General features: G+C 37.5%; 1 protein-coding gene across 1 annotated transcript; it reads right to left on the bottom strand.

Moving 5' to 3' along the window:
- Window positions 1-16,167, bottom strand: LOC120628188 (43 kDa receptor-associated protein of the synapse homolog). Its single transcript, XM_039896435.1, has 14 exons — window positions 16,043-16,167; window positions 14,156-14,236; window positions 13,507-13,621; window positions 12,565-12,647; window positions 11,177-11,334; window positions 10,347-10,498; window positions 9,562-9,684; window positions 7,894-8,077; window positions 6,787-6,987; window positions 5,941-6,050; window positions 4,816-4,996; window positions 3,311-3,501; window positions 1,212-1,347; window positions 1-454 (listed from the first exon to the last, which is right to left on the bottom strand). Exons 3-14 carry the CDS (start codon window positions 13,542-13,544, stop codon window positions 359-361), a joined length of 1,653 nt encoding a protein of 550 aa, XP_039752369.1. The 5' UTR covers window positions 13,545-13,621; window positions 14,156-14,236; window positions 16,043-16,167; the 3' UTR covers window positions 1-358.
- Window positions 16,168-18,311: the final 2,144 nt, after the last annotated feature.

Raw genomic sequence — 18,311 nt, 5'->3', positions numbered from 1 at the left:
TTTATTTTAAGAACATCTTAAGTTATTGCAAATCCACTGTAAGTGTCCACTTTTCATTTTTTTAGACGTGTTGGTCATCGTGAGACATTTTATGAGACCATCAGGATTCATATAACATTTTCAGGTTATGTTGAATATGAAATATCGCCGGCACTTATCTTATTAAAAATTACTCTTGAAGAAGGCTAACTTACTGAATAACGATACAAAAAAAATATAACTCCTCGTAGTGATTGCTCTAAAATTTAAGCGTACTTTCAATTTGTATAGAGTAGCAAACTACAGTGAAAATCCATACGGAAAATAGTAAGTAATAGAATAAGATCTTCATGTGTATAAAAATAGAGTTAAAATTAAATTAAACGCTGGACGTGGCTTGCTGACTGCTGTGATCGGAGAGTACAGAGTTCAAATCCGAATCGCGCAAAGTTGGTGGTGTGCCGAATGGGAAATCCTGAAAATGTTAAAAATTTTGAATTGTTATATTCGTTAAATAAGTAAAATGAAGATATACATAAAAAGCAATCGAGCTCAGTCACGGAGTGAAGTTTTTTTCATCTTTGAATATTTATTGTCAATTAAGTCTTTTTTGTATTTATATTAATGATTAATATTCCACTGCTTGTACGTTGCATCTAAACACAATATCTTATTGGAATTAAATTACATGTCAACTAGACCTCAAAAATATAAATTAAATAACAGTTTTCCTTTAGAGTGTACTGTCTTTGTCACGAAAGTAACATTAAATCAATGTCTTTATCTAACTAAAACCACGTTAATACTTTAGCTTTTATAAATTTACTGTGCTATATATTTAATAAGAACTAAAACAGTCCAGTAATTTCGCTGTGAATAACTACCTACAGACTTTATTAATACTTACCTACTTTGTTTCAGTTCTTTTAATCTTCTTTAGCAAGACTTAGCAATTTTAGGTCGGTATATGTAGTTACTTCCTGTTGTTCCCTTCCTTAACTAGCTGTTGTCTTGGTCCGCGTTACTTATTATTTTTTACAAATCCCGTGGAAACTGTTTGTTTTCATGGGATATGTATTCTAGGTTCAACTGAATCATCGACGCGAGCGCCATCTATTGACTATACTGTCTGTCTGTCACTAGATGGCGCTCTCTCCGCAGCGTAGTTAACTGGCAAGAGATCGAATAAATAAACTTAGGAGAAAAATCTCTAAAGCGGTCGGAGCACTTACAACCTGTGACGGTAAGCTTCGAGGAGCGGGGGGAGCGGGTGGCGGGACGCGAGGTGCGCGTGGGGATGCACACTCCAAACACTCCGCGCCTCCAGAGCTTCGTGTCGAACGCCTTGACCACGACTCGGGCATACAACTGGATAGTTGAAGATTATTTAATAATAATAATAATTGGATTTGGATAGAAGCAGGCGTTACTTTGCGGAAATCCATGATATATTATGAAAATTAAGCTTCATTTGCTAACTTAACAATTATTCATTGTTTCAACATATCCTGAGGATGCTCCGGTTTCGGAGCGAAACGTGGGTAGAGTACATTGCCGAAGATCTGTTTAGTGTGGATTATAAGGATTGAAGAAATTATAAATTACACCATACAGATTCTCCTGCTTTTCGCAGACTATAGCAAATTAAGCTTAATTTTGATAATAGTGATAAATCGCCTTCCGAACTGGTGGTAGAGTCACTACAGACAGAAATACTTGACGTTTCAAAAGTCGTTCGGAAGAGAAGAAGTTGTTCAGATAAAACGAGCCATACTGAAAAAAAAACACAAAAAATCATGTAAATTTCGTGAAAACTTCAAAATCGCATTTCCTCGCGATGTTATCCTTCACGTCAAACGGTGAAGGATTACATCGCGAGTAAATCCTGCTCGCCCGAATGATCTGCGTTATTTTTTTTTTAAATGCGTGTGACGTCTACCTATTTGTACTTGGCCAGCGCGCGTGGTGGACTACGTCCTGGAGACCTGTGCCTTTTAGTGGGCCCTTTATTGGTTGATAATGATCATGATGAGTGGTAACAATTTAAATAACAAACATAAAGCACTATTAGATTTGCAATTTGCATCTTATTGGTCTGTATAGTGTACGGATGTGTAAGAATTAGATCATCCTCATTAATATGGCCAACTATAACTTTATTTGATAAAGGGGCCTTAGCCCAGTAGGAGGGGTTTAGAGGAGAGTTTTAGAGGTTAGACCTACTTTTCTCCTTTCTGCCCTTTACTCAATTTATGTGGTGTCTGCACTCTGCACATCATGTCTTCTTCAAACTTAACGAGTTAAAGATACACGCAGACTTTTGGAACTGTTTTGGTTTCGGATTATTTATTCAGACCGTTTGCCTGTCTGATGACAACCCTCATTGGAAATTTTTTGTTGGCGAAATTGCAGCTTCCTTTCCTTTCAAAGGGTTTAGCTTTGATTTCTTTTTCATCGCAAGGTCAGAGTCTCTGAACACATTTCGAACTCTTCCGAAGAAGTTTATCTTCGGTTGGGTGATTACGTATCTCGCGACAGGCTTGCGACAGGCGTAAATCTTGCAATCACTGCTGCCAAACGTCACTCTTCCGTACAATAAATAGACAAAAGCGAAGTTTGACAGCAGTGATCGCAAGATTTACGCCCTGCGGATCAGACCGAAACGCAGCAATTCGGGCGGCAGAAATAAGCATGCCAGTAGTAGTACTTACCCGGACGTGCTCTGCTTTTAAAATCTCTCCCCCTACTTATTAATAGTGCCGTAAGGTGACGGATCAGATCAGAATACAGTTTCCCGCGGGTGTCGTACGAGGCGACTAAGGAAATATTACGTAGTACGGGCTGCAGCGTTCTCTGTGCTACTCCAAACATCTATTGCGATCACCAACCCATCTTCCCAGCGCGGCGATTAAGACTTTCATAGGCTATTGATGACTCTGTGGCAATAACCATGATGGCTAAACGTGCTTTCTTATTTCAATACCTAACTATTCTTAGCCCGATATCGTGTGCGGGTCACTATGGGCCTCATAAGAGGGATCAGTCACTCAGCGGGCGTCGGAGAGCGCTACACAAGGAATATAAGAGATGAGGAGATCCGTGGAAGAACTAGAATTACAGCTGAGCTTGTCGCAAAACTGAAGTTGCAATGGGCAGGATGCATATCTCAGAGAACCGATGGACGTTGAGCACCGCACCGGTAAACGCAGCGTTGGTCGATCCCCAACGAGGTGGACAGACGGCATCAAGCCAGTAACTCGGAGCCGCTAGATGTTGTTAAGTGACGGCTGAAATGATGATCCTGATTATGTAGCTAGAGTACTCTACTTACGCGTGGTGGACAATATGCGCGCAAGGCAGTGAGGCGAGGGGTTCAGCTCGTTCGGCGAGCGGTTCCCTACACCTGGCACAAGTGGGTGCGGCCCAGGCGGCAGCGGCGCGTTTCTGTCTAGCCGCCGCGTTGTTATCCCCCAAAGCTGTGTAGATTTCTGCCAGCCGAAGTCTCACACGGCGCACTAGCATCTAAGCATTTAATATCGTTTTAGTTAAGTGAACTATAAAAATTATCTTTCATAGGAAAGAGGTTTTGAGAGCAAGGACCAACCATGCTGCTGCAATGCAGTATGGTTGGTCCTTGCTCTTTATATATATATATATTGTATAGAAGCAGGCGTTACTTTGCGGAAATCCATGATATATTATCAAAATTAAGCTTAATTTGCTATACTCCGCGAAAAGCAGGAGAATCTGTGTGGTGTAATTTATAATTTCTTCAATCCTTATACTCCACACCACACAGATCCTCGGCAATACACCCTCTACGCACGTTTCGCTCCGAAACCGGAGCATCATCAGGAGATGTTGACTTTACAATGAATAATTGTTAAGATCTTAACAATTCTTTGTTGCTTTTCGCGGAGTATAGCAAATTAAGCTTAATTTTGATAATACTTTATATATAATCTAAAATTTCTTGTAATGTTCTAAGTTGTATACGTATAATCCTTGTAATTCCAGATATTGTACATATACAACTTATTTTGACCAACATAGATTTTTCTTGATCTTTTGCTCAATGCAAAATACAGAGGAATATTTTTTCAAAAGTACCTATTATATAATTTATGTGATTCATAAGTTATTACAATGCAGTTATTTTATAGAAATCAACCAGTAAATCCACCAAAAAACCCATAAATAAATAACCCATATTTTTGTAAAATATTAAATTACGTAGGACATTCGTTTGATCTCTATCGTAAGCGCTCATAAATGAGTTTATCTAGCTATATTGTTTTCTGTACTATTTATGCTAAAAACTGCACTACAATCCTTTACGTATTTTAAAAGATCTAAGCGTACAAACGGCGAGAGCAACTGTGCTTTATATTTTATATTTAGCTCATAAGTCAACCTTAAAAGATAGACATATGCTGTCCTGGACTTTTTTTTTTAACTTTTGAAAGGTAAGGTAACAACTTTGTCATACATGATTTTATCGAAACGTTAACTGTTTACGCAGCGGAAGCTCTAAAAAGAGGAAAAAAAACCCGATTTTGAATAATTCTTTATTATTGCTATGCTCCTATAATGGTCTTAGCGTGCTGATATATAGCCTTTGCAAGTGAGATTTTTTTTTGAGTCAGTTCTCCCTAAAAAAAATTAAAGGGCCCTATATAGTTGATACTGCAGTCAAAACTGTATTTTTTTAGTAAGTTCTTTGTTAGAGAGTTCTTACATTTTTTGCTAGATTTCCAGAAAGGGAGGGTACCTGCCCTCCACTGCCCCCCTTGGGTAAGCCCTTGAGAACGATTATATCAGAAACAAAGCCCATACCTTCGATCCAACGGATGTAGCGACCTCTAACAACCTCGTATTGAACTCCAACGGCCGACAGTTACAGATGCGTCCTTGCAGCCTCAATGCCTCCAAACATCTCGCGGCTCCATCCATCGCCTCCATTTGGGCTAAACGGTCTCCCAGTGTCTGCGTAGCTCCCATAGCGACCTCATAGTTTCTAAAACAATTTTTTTTTTTAAAGTAGTACAATATAATCTACGCTTTCCAACCTGGAACGTGGTTTGTACCATTTTTTCCAGGTACAAACAGGTATGCGCTGCTGCAAAAATTTTGAAAATCGTAAACTGATTTCAAAGCATAAACTCTATTTGTAGGTAGCAGTACTACCAATTAAAACTAATTTTAAACACAAAATGTTCCTGTGGAAGGCTATATAATGCAATTTTTCGTCAATAACAATGACGTTATAATTTTACAAAACATGCGCTTTATCGATAGTCTTAATAATATCTGAATTGGTTTAGTGACCAGCAGGCTCCACAGCCAGTACAGCATAGGCTAAAAACGAACGAACGAACGAACTTCCTTCGTTTTGTTTAGTTACTTGTGAGAATCTGCTGGTGAGATAACCAACTTCCTGGAAGAAGAACTCCGAGTTTTCCTCAACCCAGGAAGTAGAAAATTTGGGATTCTTTTGCCCGTTTACACTAACGATGAACAAGGCAATGCCTCAATAAGTAACGCCTAATCTAAGGAAATTCCTAGGCTTACGTCAACCGTACACCAATAGTTATCATCTAAGTCTCGGTGAAACTTTTTTTCTATAGATATCGCCTTAATCTCTCGACTCCGTTATGCGACGCCCAAAAGGTTTATCCAGCGAGAACAGTTTCCTTAACCTCATACGCCTCGTAGACACAGTAGCATGTGCGTCAAGACGCTGTTATCTTCCTGTGGTAGAACAATGTCTTTTTTTTTTTTTTTATAGCGCGCTTGACTGCAATCACACCTGGTGGTAAGTGATGATGCAGCCTAAGGTGGAGCGCCGACCTCTTGATTTGATAGTACTCATATTGTAGGTACTGGGGAAAATGGAAGACGGAAAGGCATTCCAGAAAACCAAAGAAGCTAAAACTAAAATATACATTTAAGATGACTTACCTAAGCGCCTTCCCATAATCACATTTCCTTCTATACACATCGCCAGCTATCCTCACAGCGCGTACGTAGCAACCTTGGTCACCTGCCACTGCAGCTAAGCGCAGGGCTTCCTGAAACATTATGTTACTTTTTTTAATGTTTTTTTTTAAATAATTAATAATGAAAACTGATGGTTAGTGGAAAACCATCGCCTATAAACAGGCAACACTGAGCATGGCATGCAAGAAACTCGTCCTGCAGCGTTAAGCCTCTTGGGCCTGTAAATACACTAGCAACCACGCTCTTCAGCATTGCAACAATGCTGCTGTGCGGCAGAAATAAGCATGGCCGGAGTACTTCCCCGTACGAGTTTTGTCACGAAAAGTTACTACTTAAAAATACATTTATCAGTTTAAATACAATAAGTAAAACACAATATTTTTACACAGAGTAAGAATACGTTTAGTTTACAATAATTTCAATACAAGACATTCAGAGACAGGTCAGATAGTCTAGTGCTAGGGGCCCAGCACGAAAGGGGGCCCCGCATATTAAATACCGCTCAACTTTGTCTGACTGACTGACTGCCTGACAGACACGCATACAGACATCGCCTATTATAATTTACTACACTATTAATTACCCACAAAATTGAAACCCATAGATAACAAATACGTATTGTATTTAAGATACGTTTATACGTATTTAAGATACGTATTGAGTATTAAATCGTGTTTTTACCACTTTATACTTAAGAAACCATAGCAGATCAAGGACTCTTTTAAAGAATTTGCAACAGGCCTTGCGCTTGCTTAACCAGGCACTGCAGATAGCACAGACATAATAAAATAAAAAGGGGTAACTTACATTACAGTAATCGTGCGCATCTCCCAACTCTCCCCTCGCGCGCAGAGCAGCCGCCATTTGCAATAAGGCTGTGCGATGATGCCGCGTGTTCAGATCAGTCGATCGCGGACCACGGCCAAGGTCACATGCACGAGCAGCACACGCCACAGCACGTTCAGTATCGCGGAGGCGTCGCCATAATTCTGATAAGCCGACGTACACCTGGCAGAAGAATTAATCATATTTAAAAGAACTAACAGAGATTTCAGAAGTTAGATGTAGTCCTTTCCTTCATTAAAACATGATAATTCATACATTATTATTTGCTTAGTAGAATCTTGTCCCTAAATTATCTGTTAAGTTACCCAAAAGCAAAGCGTGAATGCCTGATGACTTCCATCAAAACGCGTAAGCACAGATCTCGTTAATTAAATTATCTAAAAGTAAAAGCAATCAAAACGAGGTATATCTAACAATTAGGTAACCGAGTGTCCTAAAATTGCTTGTTTCAAGATATTTATTTACATAAAGACACACGTCACTTACATGGATAAAAGAATAAGAATAAAAGAATAACTGAATTTAAAATAACCTGTAAAGATTTCAGATTAAAAACGGCATGTCTTTCTGAAATTGGAAGAAGTAGGTAATCAATAGCTTAATTTAAACAACATACATAAACTTGGTTAGTAAAATCTTGTCCCTAAGTTATCTGCCAAATTACCCAAAAGCGAAGCCTGGCTGCCTGTTTATCCTCATCAGTGTAAGCCCAGAGCTCGTATGTTATTAAATTACCTTGGAGAACTAAAAGTAAAATCAAACAAATCAAGTTTTATCTAATGAGTAGAAATTAAGTAATAATCCTAAAATTTCTGTGGCTATTTAAAATTACCATACTTTAGCCAATTTATACAAAAGAATAATTGAACAGAGCAAATAAGGAAATAATGAAAATAAGGAATAAAAAATAGATATGACTATAAAATGAAGAGAACTTTTAATCTTCGTCATCATCCTCAGGCTATTAAAGTAACTTTTAAATGGGTTCTATCTTGTAGCGAGGCCCGCTTCAGCGGATGCACTTCGAGCCTCCAGGATCTTTTGCGCTCAAAACATTAAATGGGTTACCTGTAATAAAAGCGTGTTGTCATTCTGTGCCTGAGCCACGGCCAGAGCCTTCTGAAAGCCATCCATTGCCTTGGAGAAGGCACCTAGCTCCAAGCTCACTGCAGCAACTGTGAGGTGTACACACCCTGCCGTGGAACCACCGCCGCAGTCGTTGTATAAAGCATGACGAGCGTAGGAGAGTGCCCTGCAAAATTATAGAGAATATTCCAGAGTGTCTTAAAACTTTCTTATATCCTCTTTTTTACATTACCTTTTACGGTTACTTGATACACTATATTAACAAATTCTATTTGAAATTTCTCTGGTGCTTCAGATATCTATAAGAAAGCCCAAGAAATCAATCAATGAATTAATCAATCAAAAATACTTTATTGCACACAAGAACAAAACCAAATGTAAAGAAAGTTAATAAAAATATAATAATAAATGGAGAATCACTAAAAATGGAAGATTCCACAGTTTTTCTGGGCATGACCTTGGATTGTAAGCTTCAGTGGGGTACCCATATAGATACACTAGCAGGTAAACTAAGCTCGGCTGCCTACGCCGTCAGGAAAATTAGACAGATTACTGACGTAGAAACAGCAAGACTTGTTTACTTCGCGTACTTTCATAGTGTGATGTCTTACGGGATCTTATTATGGGGCAAAGCTGCTGATATTGAAACTATATTCATATTGCAGAAAAGAGCTGTACGGTCAATATATAAACTTAAATCACGTGAATCCCTCCGTGAAAAATTTAAAGAAATTGGTATACTTACGGTAGCCTCACAATACATTTATAACAATATAGTATTTGTAAGACAACATATTAGTCTTTATAAACAAAAAGTGGATATAAACAGTCGACTTACAAGAAATGGTCATAAATTAGTGACATCTGCATATCGTCTGCGAAAGGTGCAGAAGTCATTTGTGGGATTGAGTATACGCTTTTATAATATGATTCCTAAGGTAATTTTGGACCTACCAATCCATAAGTTTAAAGAATGTGTTAAAACACATTTATTACAGCGAGGTTATTATACAATTGATGAGTTTCTTAATGACAAGGTTGCTTGGAAGCATCCGGCTCCGCTTTCATCTCTCACAAGATAGAAAAATGAATGTTAAAATATAAAATGTAAATTTTTGATGTTGGAAAAGAGCAACTGCTGAGTTTCTTGCCGGCTTCTTCTCGGTAGAATCTGCCTTCCGAACCGGTGGTAGAGTCACTACACACGGACAGACTTGACGTTTCAAAAGTGCTTGTATTAGGCCTACTTGAAATAAATGAATTTTGAATTTTGAAATAAATAAAAGAGAACAAAGGTACAGTTCATTTAAATTTGTGTAACAAGAAGGCTGTATATGACTTATAGTGATTTCTTCCTGGCAACCATTATGGGGAATTGACCCAAATATGAATCCTTATAGCGGTGCGCTAAACTCTAAGAATATACATACATATTCATAATTAAAAAAACAGTACTTGTATAAAATAAACATTTCATTCTCTCCATTTTTCTTATATAATAGATATAAGAAGGAGATGGAATAGAGAGAAAAAAATAAATCAGTCAATTAAGTTAGATCATTAGAATCCAGGACTATTGCCTTGTGTTTTACGTAACACTGCACTTTTCTAGGAAGTTCTGAGAAGGCAGACGAAAAGAAAGTATTATACCTGTCAAGTCCACCTAAAGTCTGATGAGTGCGCGCAAGGTTAAGATAAGCCTCGGCTCTCATCGGGGCAGAATCCAGCTCCTCTGATATGCCCAGCTGTCTGTTTGCGAATTCCAGGGATTCTCTAAAACCATAAACATGAGCATGACAACAAGACATTAATGCAATTTTTTTTAAAAATCTATGAATACTATGAATGAAGATAACAGTTATGACGTTTTTAGGAACAAGTTTATTCCATCGGATTTATCAATTCCATTCTGAAATTCGGTCTTTTCTTTTGTATGGGATATTAAGCGATCTGCTTGAATTTTATTTGAATTCTCTGAAACTCTCAGTCCCCAGCTGTCCTCTTACTTATATTTTTCATCTTGCCGTGTGGTGCTGGCAGATCAGAATATGGTTGTCACCTCATCCGTCATTATATCTCCTCTTGCAGTTTGTGTCGTACCAGGCAACTAAGGGAAATATCGGGCGGCGAAACCCTCTCATTGGGAGAGGCTTTTAGTCCAGCAGTGTACTGCTATAGGCTATTGAGTTAATTTCTTTCTTCTTACCTGTATAGACTGAATGACACTTTTACTGTACACCACATAAAAATACAGTAACATGCATACAATTTCGCAGCCGTATCGCTACATAGCGATCTTTTCCAGCGTCGACCGATGGCAAAAGACCATGATTTAGACGCGTTTTCCGAAGTGAGTCTGATCTCTTAGTCTATTACAAGTTCAGCTGTCTTCGTTTCCAACACTTGTAATTTGCATAATCTCTCTTACTCCTTACCTGTATTTCCCAAAGTCCATATAAGCTTGATATAAATGTCCCAATAAAGAGAACTTGTCGCTCCGATGTCGCACACCGCGGAGAGCTGAGAGCCATACCTTCACCGCCAGGCGTTGTTCGTTCTGCCCGTATAGGCGGACACCACGTTCGATCTGAATAATTAAATTATTAGCATTATATAAAGCTGGACAAGAGCATTTTTTACTTTAATGTCTTTTTTCAAGTTATTACATACAGACATACAGGCCCAGTAAAGGTCACCACCTGAGAAAGAGAAGGCCGAAGACTTCACACTCTCTTCAGAACATTATGAAAAACCCTAATAGATGAAGGTTGCCTTATGATGTTATGTTTCACCGTTAATATAAGCTTAATTCAGTTCAACAAAATCGGTACTTATTTAAAAAAAAACGTATTGACTATTTTTATAGAAATTAAACGGTTTAATGAAAACAAAATTAACTAAAATCGGACCTTTACACCGCATACAAGGCAAACTTCTATCGCCATAAGCTTCATTACTTGAAAATATGAACGTTTAGTTTCAGAATAATAATATGCCTTCTTTTGCTGCGGAGAAGAAGATAATTCATCCAGAATGTATTTCTTATAGATAAAACATCAAGGGATGTCATATGAACTATAATTATCAAATTGTACCTCATGCTTTAAGCGATGGTATTAAGAGGACAGGTACCATCTTTAAATTGAAGCTCTGAGGTCAGCCGCAAAAAGCATGACCATGGATGATGTCCCAATTACATATGTTTTGTTTCTCTTAACTTATTGCTATATTCACTGTATAGATTATTCCTTGACTCAAAGTTTACCTTTCGTCTGGCCAGATACTGGTCGATACGCGATCTGCAGACTCGGAAGCACTCTAGCACGCCGGCAGACGGCCGGTGCGCCGGGCCGAAGCGAGAGCCCCAACGGATCGCACCATTGCGCCCTTCCGTCGGATACTCCTCTGAGAACGGAAATAGTTCTGGAAAAATTCAAGGATATCGGTTTTGTGTGAAAATCTACTTATATATATTATGTTTGTTATATATTTATATATATTATGTATATTTTATATTTATATATTACGTATATTTATTAAAATTATATATGTATTTGTATCTTTACATTTTGGTATTTATGTATATCTATCAACACTCTTGGCACTATCCCGTTCTCTTGCTGTAAGTCCTATCTACAAAGGTTGCCTGTAAGAGATTGCTTGCAGCCTTTGCATGCCTACATTGTGTACTGTATACTCCTTACTGTTTCTTTTCCTGTATGTTATACGTGCAATAAAGTGTTTCTTCTTCTTCTTCTTCTTCTAAAATGGCTCTCAGTTTTGTGGGTTATTGCCACAGAACGATATGTTTTGACGGTTTCGTGGAGCTTTTAGCGAACTGAAACAAACTGGCGAATGGTCGCACTGGTTTCAATTATAACGACAGCTGGCGCCATTCGCTTACTATCGTCGCAAGAACCACGCCTCTTTCGCACTTCTTAAACCGTCTTATATTTTCATATTAGTAATAAAATATGGATTTGAATTTAGATTACAAATAATTAAGGTTTACGGGACTTTCTATCAAATTAAATTTATTATAAGCGATCGATTGGAGAACGGGAGATGGACAGGAGAACTTTCGTCCACGGAAAAAGGACAAAATACTTTAAATCCCCTCCCACAGATTAATCTCCGAGCATGCGTGCACGGGTGGATACCATATTCATTAATTTTATCCCTTATGAGTAGATATAATTGGGTAGTAATAATTCTGCAAGAATAGGCTTTAAAATTGATGTCAAACAAAATAACCTCCAAAATTTCTCTTAAAAATGTTTATTAATGCATCAGCGAAAATAATCTTGTCTTGGTAATAAGCATTATTACTGTTACTTGTTTCTTGAAAGTGAGTAGGATTCATTTTGAAGTTTTCATTAGCGGCGTTAGGAAAAAATCATGGGAGTGAAATTATACGATGTAACGAAATGCGCGCACATGGTTACAAGGTTTTAACAGGATGAAGGTAGTTGCGAAACCGAGTGAGAGGGGAATACATCGTCCGCCAGCTCAATTTTCTTATTTTGTGTACGTTTTCAATAGTCTGTTAATCCATTGATAAATGTTGCACTAAATAACATGTCTGGGGATTGACTGGTTAGAGGTATCAGAGCTAAGTTCTTTGTGTGGTGCTAGGGTGTGGTTGTATCTCACCAGGTGGATCTTCAATGTGATGACGCGACGGATCAGGGGAGCTGAGCAGCCGCGTAGCCGACAGTTGGTGCGCCGGCACCCCGCTATAAAATATAAAATAAACGATGAGCCTTTGAAATGGCGATGGTTGGTAAAATTTGTATAAAAGGAAAAAATTCCACTGTACAAAACATCTCTAGAACGCCTCGGCGAAAGGCACTCGCGAACGGATGCACTAACTTTATATTTAACTAGTTGCTAGTATCGTAATTTTTTGAATACAATACATAAAGTATATGCAAATACAGTCCACGTAGTTTTATTTTCTTCAAATTAAAGCGCACTAAGTGTATATCTTCTTTTGTACTTTGGTTAATGGAATTCCATGGGAGATATTTTTGGAGCAAGAATCCATAGCAAACAACCCTGAAGAAGTCGATGACTTCATTGTAAACTGAAAGGCTATATTCCCTATGTCACCCCCACGGGAGGAGGGGCGGTGACAGTTGTATTCTGATCAGCTGTCACCACATGCCACTAATAAGATTCTGTAAACTTACCCGGGAAGTAACGCGATTTGATTGAGTCCCATGAATTTTTCAGCGGGTGTGAGGTTTGAGGTTTAAGCACCAAACAGGGTCTGTGACTGCTAGGTGCATATAGTCATCCTCTTAACGCACCAACAAACTGCTAGAACTATATAAAGGGGACTCATAAGAATCGGCCAAACTACCCGATGAAGTCGCCCGACTCGATTGAGTCCCATGACATATTTCGCGGTTGTAAATCCTTGGGACTGGATTAAGCAAACAGTCGAGAAAGTCGCGTGACTTAAGTGAATCCCAATTCTGCGGATGTAAGCTGTAGAGTCACCTGGCTGTGAGATGCATATCGTCTTCTTTTTCACGAACCTATACTCTCTACAACTACAGAATCAAAGCGAACAAAATTTTCCCAACTTACCCGAGGAAGTCGCGCGACTCGATTGAGTCCCATGACATGTTCCGCGGGTGTAATCGGCAGGGTCACCTGGCGGATGGGTGCATCGCGTCTTCTTCTTCGCGCACCACGGAGCTATCTGTAAGGAAAATGTGTGTAAAAGAGATATTTATTTTTATAGTAATACTTGGCGGACCAATCAGATTGCCAGAAAAACCATCGCCTATAAACAGAACAGCGGACATGCCAGGAACACTTCCTGAAAAATCCGCCCTGTGTCCATAAACCTGGGGCTTAGGTACTTTTAATAAAAAAAACAGTTTCCACGCTCTCCAGACCAGTTCTAAAATGCAGAAATAGGCATGACAGTAGGTAGTACTTTTCCAGACGAGTTCTGTTCAAAAAGCTCTACTACCTCTCATATTATAGATCACATGATATTTATGTTTCCTTCTCTAAAATTAAAATAGAACTTCAATAGGACATGTTTTCCAAATTCTGAGATGTCCTCTGATTAAACTTTTGGTTCTGGTTATTGAGAAAAATTTGTAACTCACCTACCAAAATAGTCAGTAGTAAAAAAGTTGGTAATAGGATTCTATATAGTAGCAACTATATTACCTACTATACTAGTATTGTCTACTTAAAATGTGCATTTTTATTAGGTACTTACCCAACTCAAACAATTTCGATATAGTGAATGATTTTGAGTGCCATTTTACATGTGCTTTCGTCCATTATTTAAGATGCCATCCTGAAAATTAAATTAAACCGAGTTCAACGTGTCGTACTCATAATTAAATATTTGTTGAAAACTATTATATTTATAAGTTGATGATGATGAAACATATAGGTACAGATCAAAATACTACAGTACATTAAAAGACTTCTTCAAACCTCGTTTTTGAATGTTTTCTTCATAGGATACTAATTTACACGTCACCGTAAAAACAGCTTGGACGCCTTGACGGAAGTTCCCAAGCAATGTCGTTAAACCAACGTCCGCGATGGCGTAATGACCACCCACAAGACTCCTCGTTTGGACCCAGAGCCTTGTGACTGATTACAAGTAGGAGTTCGAAATCCGGCACGCACCTCTTACTTAACAATGTTATGCAATTAAATATCACCTGCTTTAACGGTGAAGGAAAACATCATGAGGAAACCTTTTCCATAATGTTCTCAAAGGCGTGTGAAGTTCACCAATCCGCACTAGGTCAGAATGGTGGGTTACTACTGGCCTAAACTCTTCTAATTGTGGGATGAGACCCGTGCTGTGTAGTGGGTCGGTAATGGGTTGATATGTTGAGGACGCAAACTTGCATCCCACTTTCAGCACCACTCATATCAAGCTGTGGTCTAAAAGGAAGCCGGGAAGGGAACACCAAGGAATTTCCTTTAGTTCTACATCTATGTTAGATTGCTTAAGAAATTCGATTTCCATTTTTAAATTAAAACGTGAACTTAAATGCTACGAGGCTCAGTGAACTTTGCAATTTTCACTATTTGCTATTTAATACTTATTTATAAACTAAATAATCAATATTCATGAGTTCATGGTAATTTTTATTTTATCCCACTCAAATGCAAATTTGCAAATTTGGGTTTGAGGTTTTTTTCTTTCGATAAAGTTCTACTTAATCGTGTACAGGCTATATAGTTATATATTTGTTTAGAATAACATATATTTTCTTTCTTATCAAAAAATTCATATTTCACAGCTTATTTCAATCTTTATTAAAAAAAAAAAAGGACAAAAATAAGTCAGTAATTTAATGCACTATTGAACTGCCTACTAAACCTAAGAATTGTACCGCTTTAATTATCATCGCCTGTACAAAAAAATCATGCGTGAACATCGCTAAAACAACATACTTACAAACCGAACCGAACCGAACTGAGAAAATTTACCTAATTTAAAATTATAGTGTCTTTCTTGAACACCTAGAGTAGGTAGGTACCCAGGTTTCCATTTCATTATATTATATACCAATAGTATATAATGTTACAACTGAATACTTATTAAATACACACTCTATTTAAATTATCCCGGACTATTCTCATGACCTAGGTCAACCGTGGGTACCTATCTAGGTAAATGTCATCTTGCACGGAATTAGGTCAACTTCGATTTTTACCCAATAAATCTTAAAATAAAAACACAACTTAATTAATCACTCGATAGAATAAAGCATTTTTAATTAATGAAAGCGTAACCGTAAAGGTAAGGTATGGGCCAACACTTTCCCTTAAAACGTCCTAACCAATCAAATAAAATCTAATAAACTATGTAAACATATTTCTTTACAAATAAATAATTATAAGTAAATCCAATAAGACCTTACCTGATTTTGCCGAAAATATCTGTACTCACTTTTTTACATGTATTATTTAATTCAATTTTTCAAAATATTGGGTAAAATTGCATAATATAGAGTGAATTAAGTGTTACATAGCGTGAAATAAAAATAACGTTATTAATTTATTTTTACACTGCACCAAGTTTAAAAATAGAATAGGTAATAGTAGATTAAAAAGGTTACGAAAAATCGTTACTTACTTGCATCGGCGAGAATGAAAGTTTTATATGTTTTCGATCACTGAAACATTTGTCTGCGTTTGGCACACAATTTTACCAGTTTTTTTGGATGTGTCGGTTTTTACGAGGTTGTTTTTCAAGATTTTATTGTTAATTTTATAGCGCAAGTGTCCTTTGTGGATCACACCCCGGTTGGTATGTTGTGTAGGGGAACAGAGAAATGTATAGAGCCGATAGAGTTGTGTAATTTTTTTGTTCAGTATGATGACAGAATGATAAATTACTAAAATCCTAAATTATGGGTTAAATTTTAACTTAGTGGGCAAGGAATGTCTAACTAAACTTTCTTACCCTTCAAAGTTCAGAAGTTTATTTTAGTCAACACATAATATAAGCTATATAATTTAACCTTTTGCCACGGTTTTCAGAAGCTACTGAAAAGCGTGGCAAAAGGTTAAATTAACTCTCATTGAGCTATACCGTTTATTTACGTTTACCATGATAGTGCAATTCGAATTTTATCTGAATACAATAGCAGTCTTATTTTATACTAAACTAGCTAGATAAAGGGCAATCTCACAACGCGCTAAAAGTTACTCTGAACTCGGTTAGCATTGATGAAATTCATTAAAATGTGGTAATATCGCAAACAAATCACTGACAATTGAAAGCTTAAACAGACATAGTAAATTTACAAGAAACGCGTGCTCAATGTGAGTATCTAATTGAGACGTCACTAAGCACTTAGCACTTACGTTACTGCACGTAAGATTTCGTATCTAAAGTGCGGATGAAAGAAACCTGGTTAAGATCCGAATAAATATTAACCGAATACGAATAAGTGATCCCCGTAAACCTCTACAAACAAGTCCTCTCCATATCATTCCCTGTTCCAACACAGCATCCCTCCATCTCATTTCCAATCCTACAGCGCGCATGCGTCGAACTCAAATCGACACCGCATTTGTTTTCCAACTAGCAGAATTCCTACACTGTGTATGTCACTTCTATATAAAATTGTTATAACATCGAGTCACCGACATCGACACAGAGACCGATTTTGATGTGGCGAAGTCAGCTTCTTATTAGCTTAAAAGGCCTATATTATCGCTAGTTACTTAGTTAATGAATAAAAATTACAAGACAAGTTAGAAAAAATGGAGTGTAGGTTAGGTTAGGTTAGGTTAGTGTAAATGAAAACCGAAATAATACTTAAGAGGCTTTAGAGGTACTTCATTTACTGTCTCTGAGACTTATCTGTGAAACCGAAACGAAACCGAAATAGTTTTTGGGCAAACTGTTGACATAGTTTTTACTGTACGAAATTAGATACAGCCCTAACATCTCATGCAAAACTAAAATCAAGTGACTCCTCTCACTTTATCAGGTACGCGTCACGTAGCATAAGTACAATGCACGTGTTGGTCTTTTATCTTCAATAGGGTTGTCATAAGTAAACACTTCCAATGTTTTGGATTAGTTTGTATGGAAAAATAAATATGCTTCTTCTGATTTAATATCACTAATTACAGGGTGATTCCTTAGGAAATATACTAATGATACCTTCAACAGTACTTCATGTTACACGTTGTATGTACAAACACGTAAATCCAATGTATCATCGTTATCAACTTATTTCCAGCCGAATACATGGCACGTGTCTCCTGAAAGAATGAGAAAGGTTAAGGCCCTTGTCCACCACGGGTGACTTTTTCATTCGCGGCGGATTGGTAGACTTTACATTTTATTTTAGAACATTATGGAGAACTTTAACGCATGAAGGTTTCCTCAAGGAAGTTCAATTGCTTAAGACGCACGAAGCTCATTAAAGTTAGGGGAGCGTGCCAGAGCGTCCAGCCGTAATCCTAACTCCTGGGCTATCATCTCCTTGTGAACCGTGAAGAATGAGTGGTCAAAAAAAAATTACCCTAATCCAACTAAGCTGTAACTTTAAAGTTCACCGCCTGTGATAGACTCTATTAGTCTGTAAAAGTAGCCGTCCCATAGTCGGACGGCCAAACACTTATAAAAACCTTGTTATTTATTAGTATGAATGAATGAATGAATACACTTTTATTGTACACCAAAGAAACAAAAAGTAGTTACAAAGATATAAATACAATCAAGAGAGTACAATTTGGTGGCCTTATCGCTACATAGCGATTTCTTCCAGGCAACCAATGGCGTAAAAGGAAATGACGTAGAAAAGAGGTAGGTGGTGCAATAAATAAGATTTAAAAATTATACAAATATATAAATATAAATAATATATATATATATATATATATAT

This window comes from Pararge aegeria, chromosome 12 (assembly GCF_905163445.1).
Source record: "Pararge aegeria chromosome 12, ilParAegt1.1, whole genome shotgun sequence".
In the NCBI taxonomy this organism is placed as follows: Eukaryota; Metazoa; Arthropoda; class Insecta; order Lepidoptera; family Nymphalidae; genus Pararge; species Pararge aegeria.
Note: the sequence above shows the minus strand (reverse complement) of the source record. Positions and strands in the feature narration are given on the sequence as shown.

What these genes read in the sequence shown, in the direction of transcription:
- LOC120628188 (XM_039896435.1), bottom strand. Translation starts at nt 13,544, where the DNA reads ATGTCATGGGACTCAATCGAGTCGCGCGACTTCCTCGG. An exon ending in GCGCATATTGTCCACCACGC is followed by an intron (nt 1,348 to 3,310) that starts GTAAGTAGAGTA and finishes TCAACTATCCAG; the next exon opens with TTGTATGCCCGAGTCGTGGT. An exon ending in GAAGCTTACCGTCACAGGTT is followed by an intron (nt 455 to 1,211) that starts GTAAGTGCTCCG and finishes TAACATTTTCAG; the next exon opens with GATTTCCCATTCGGCACACC.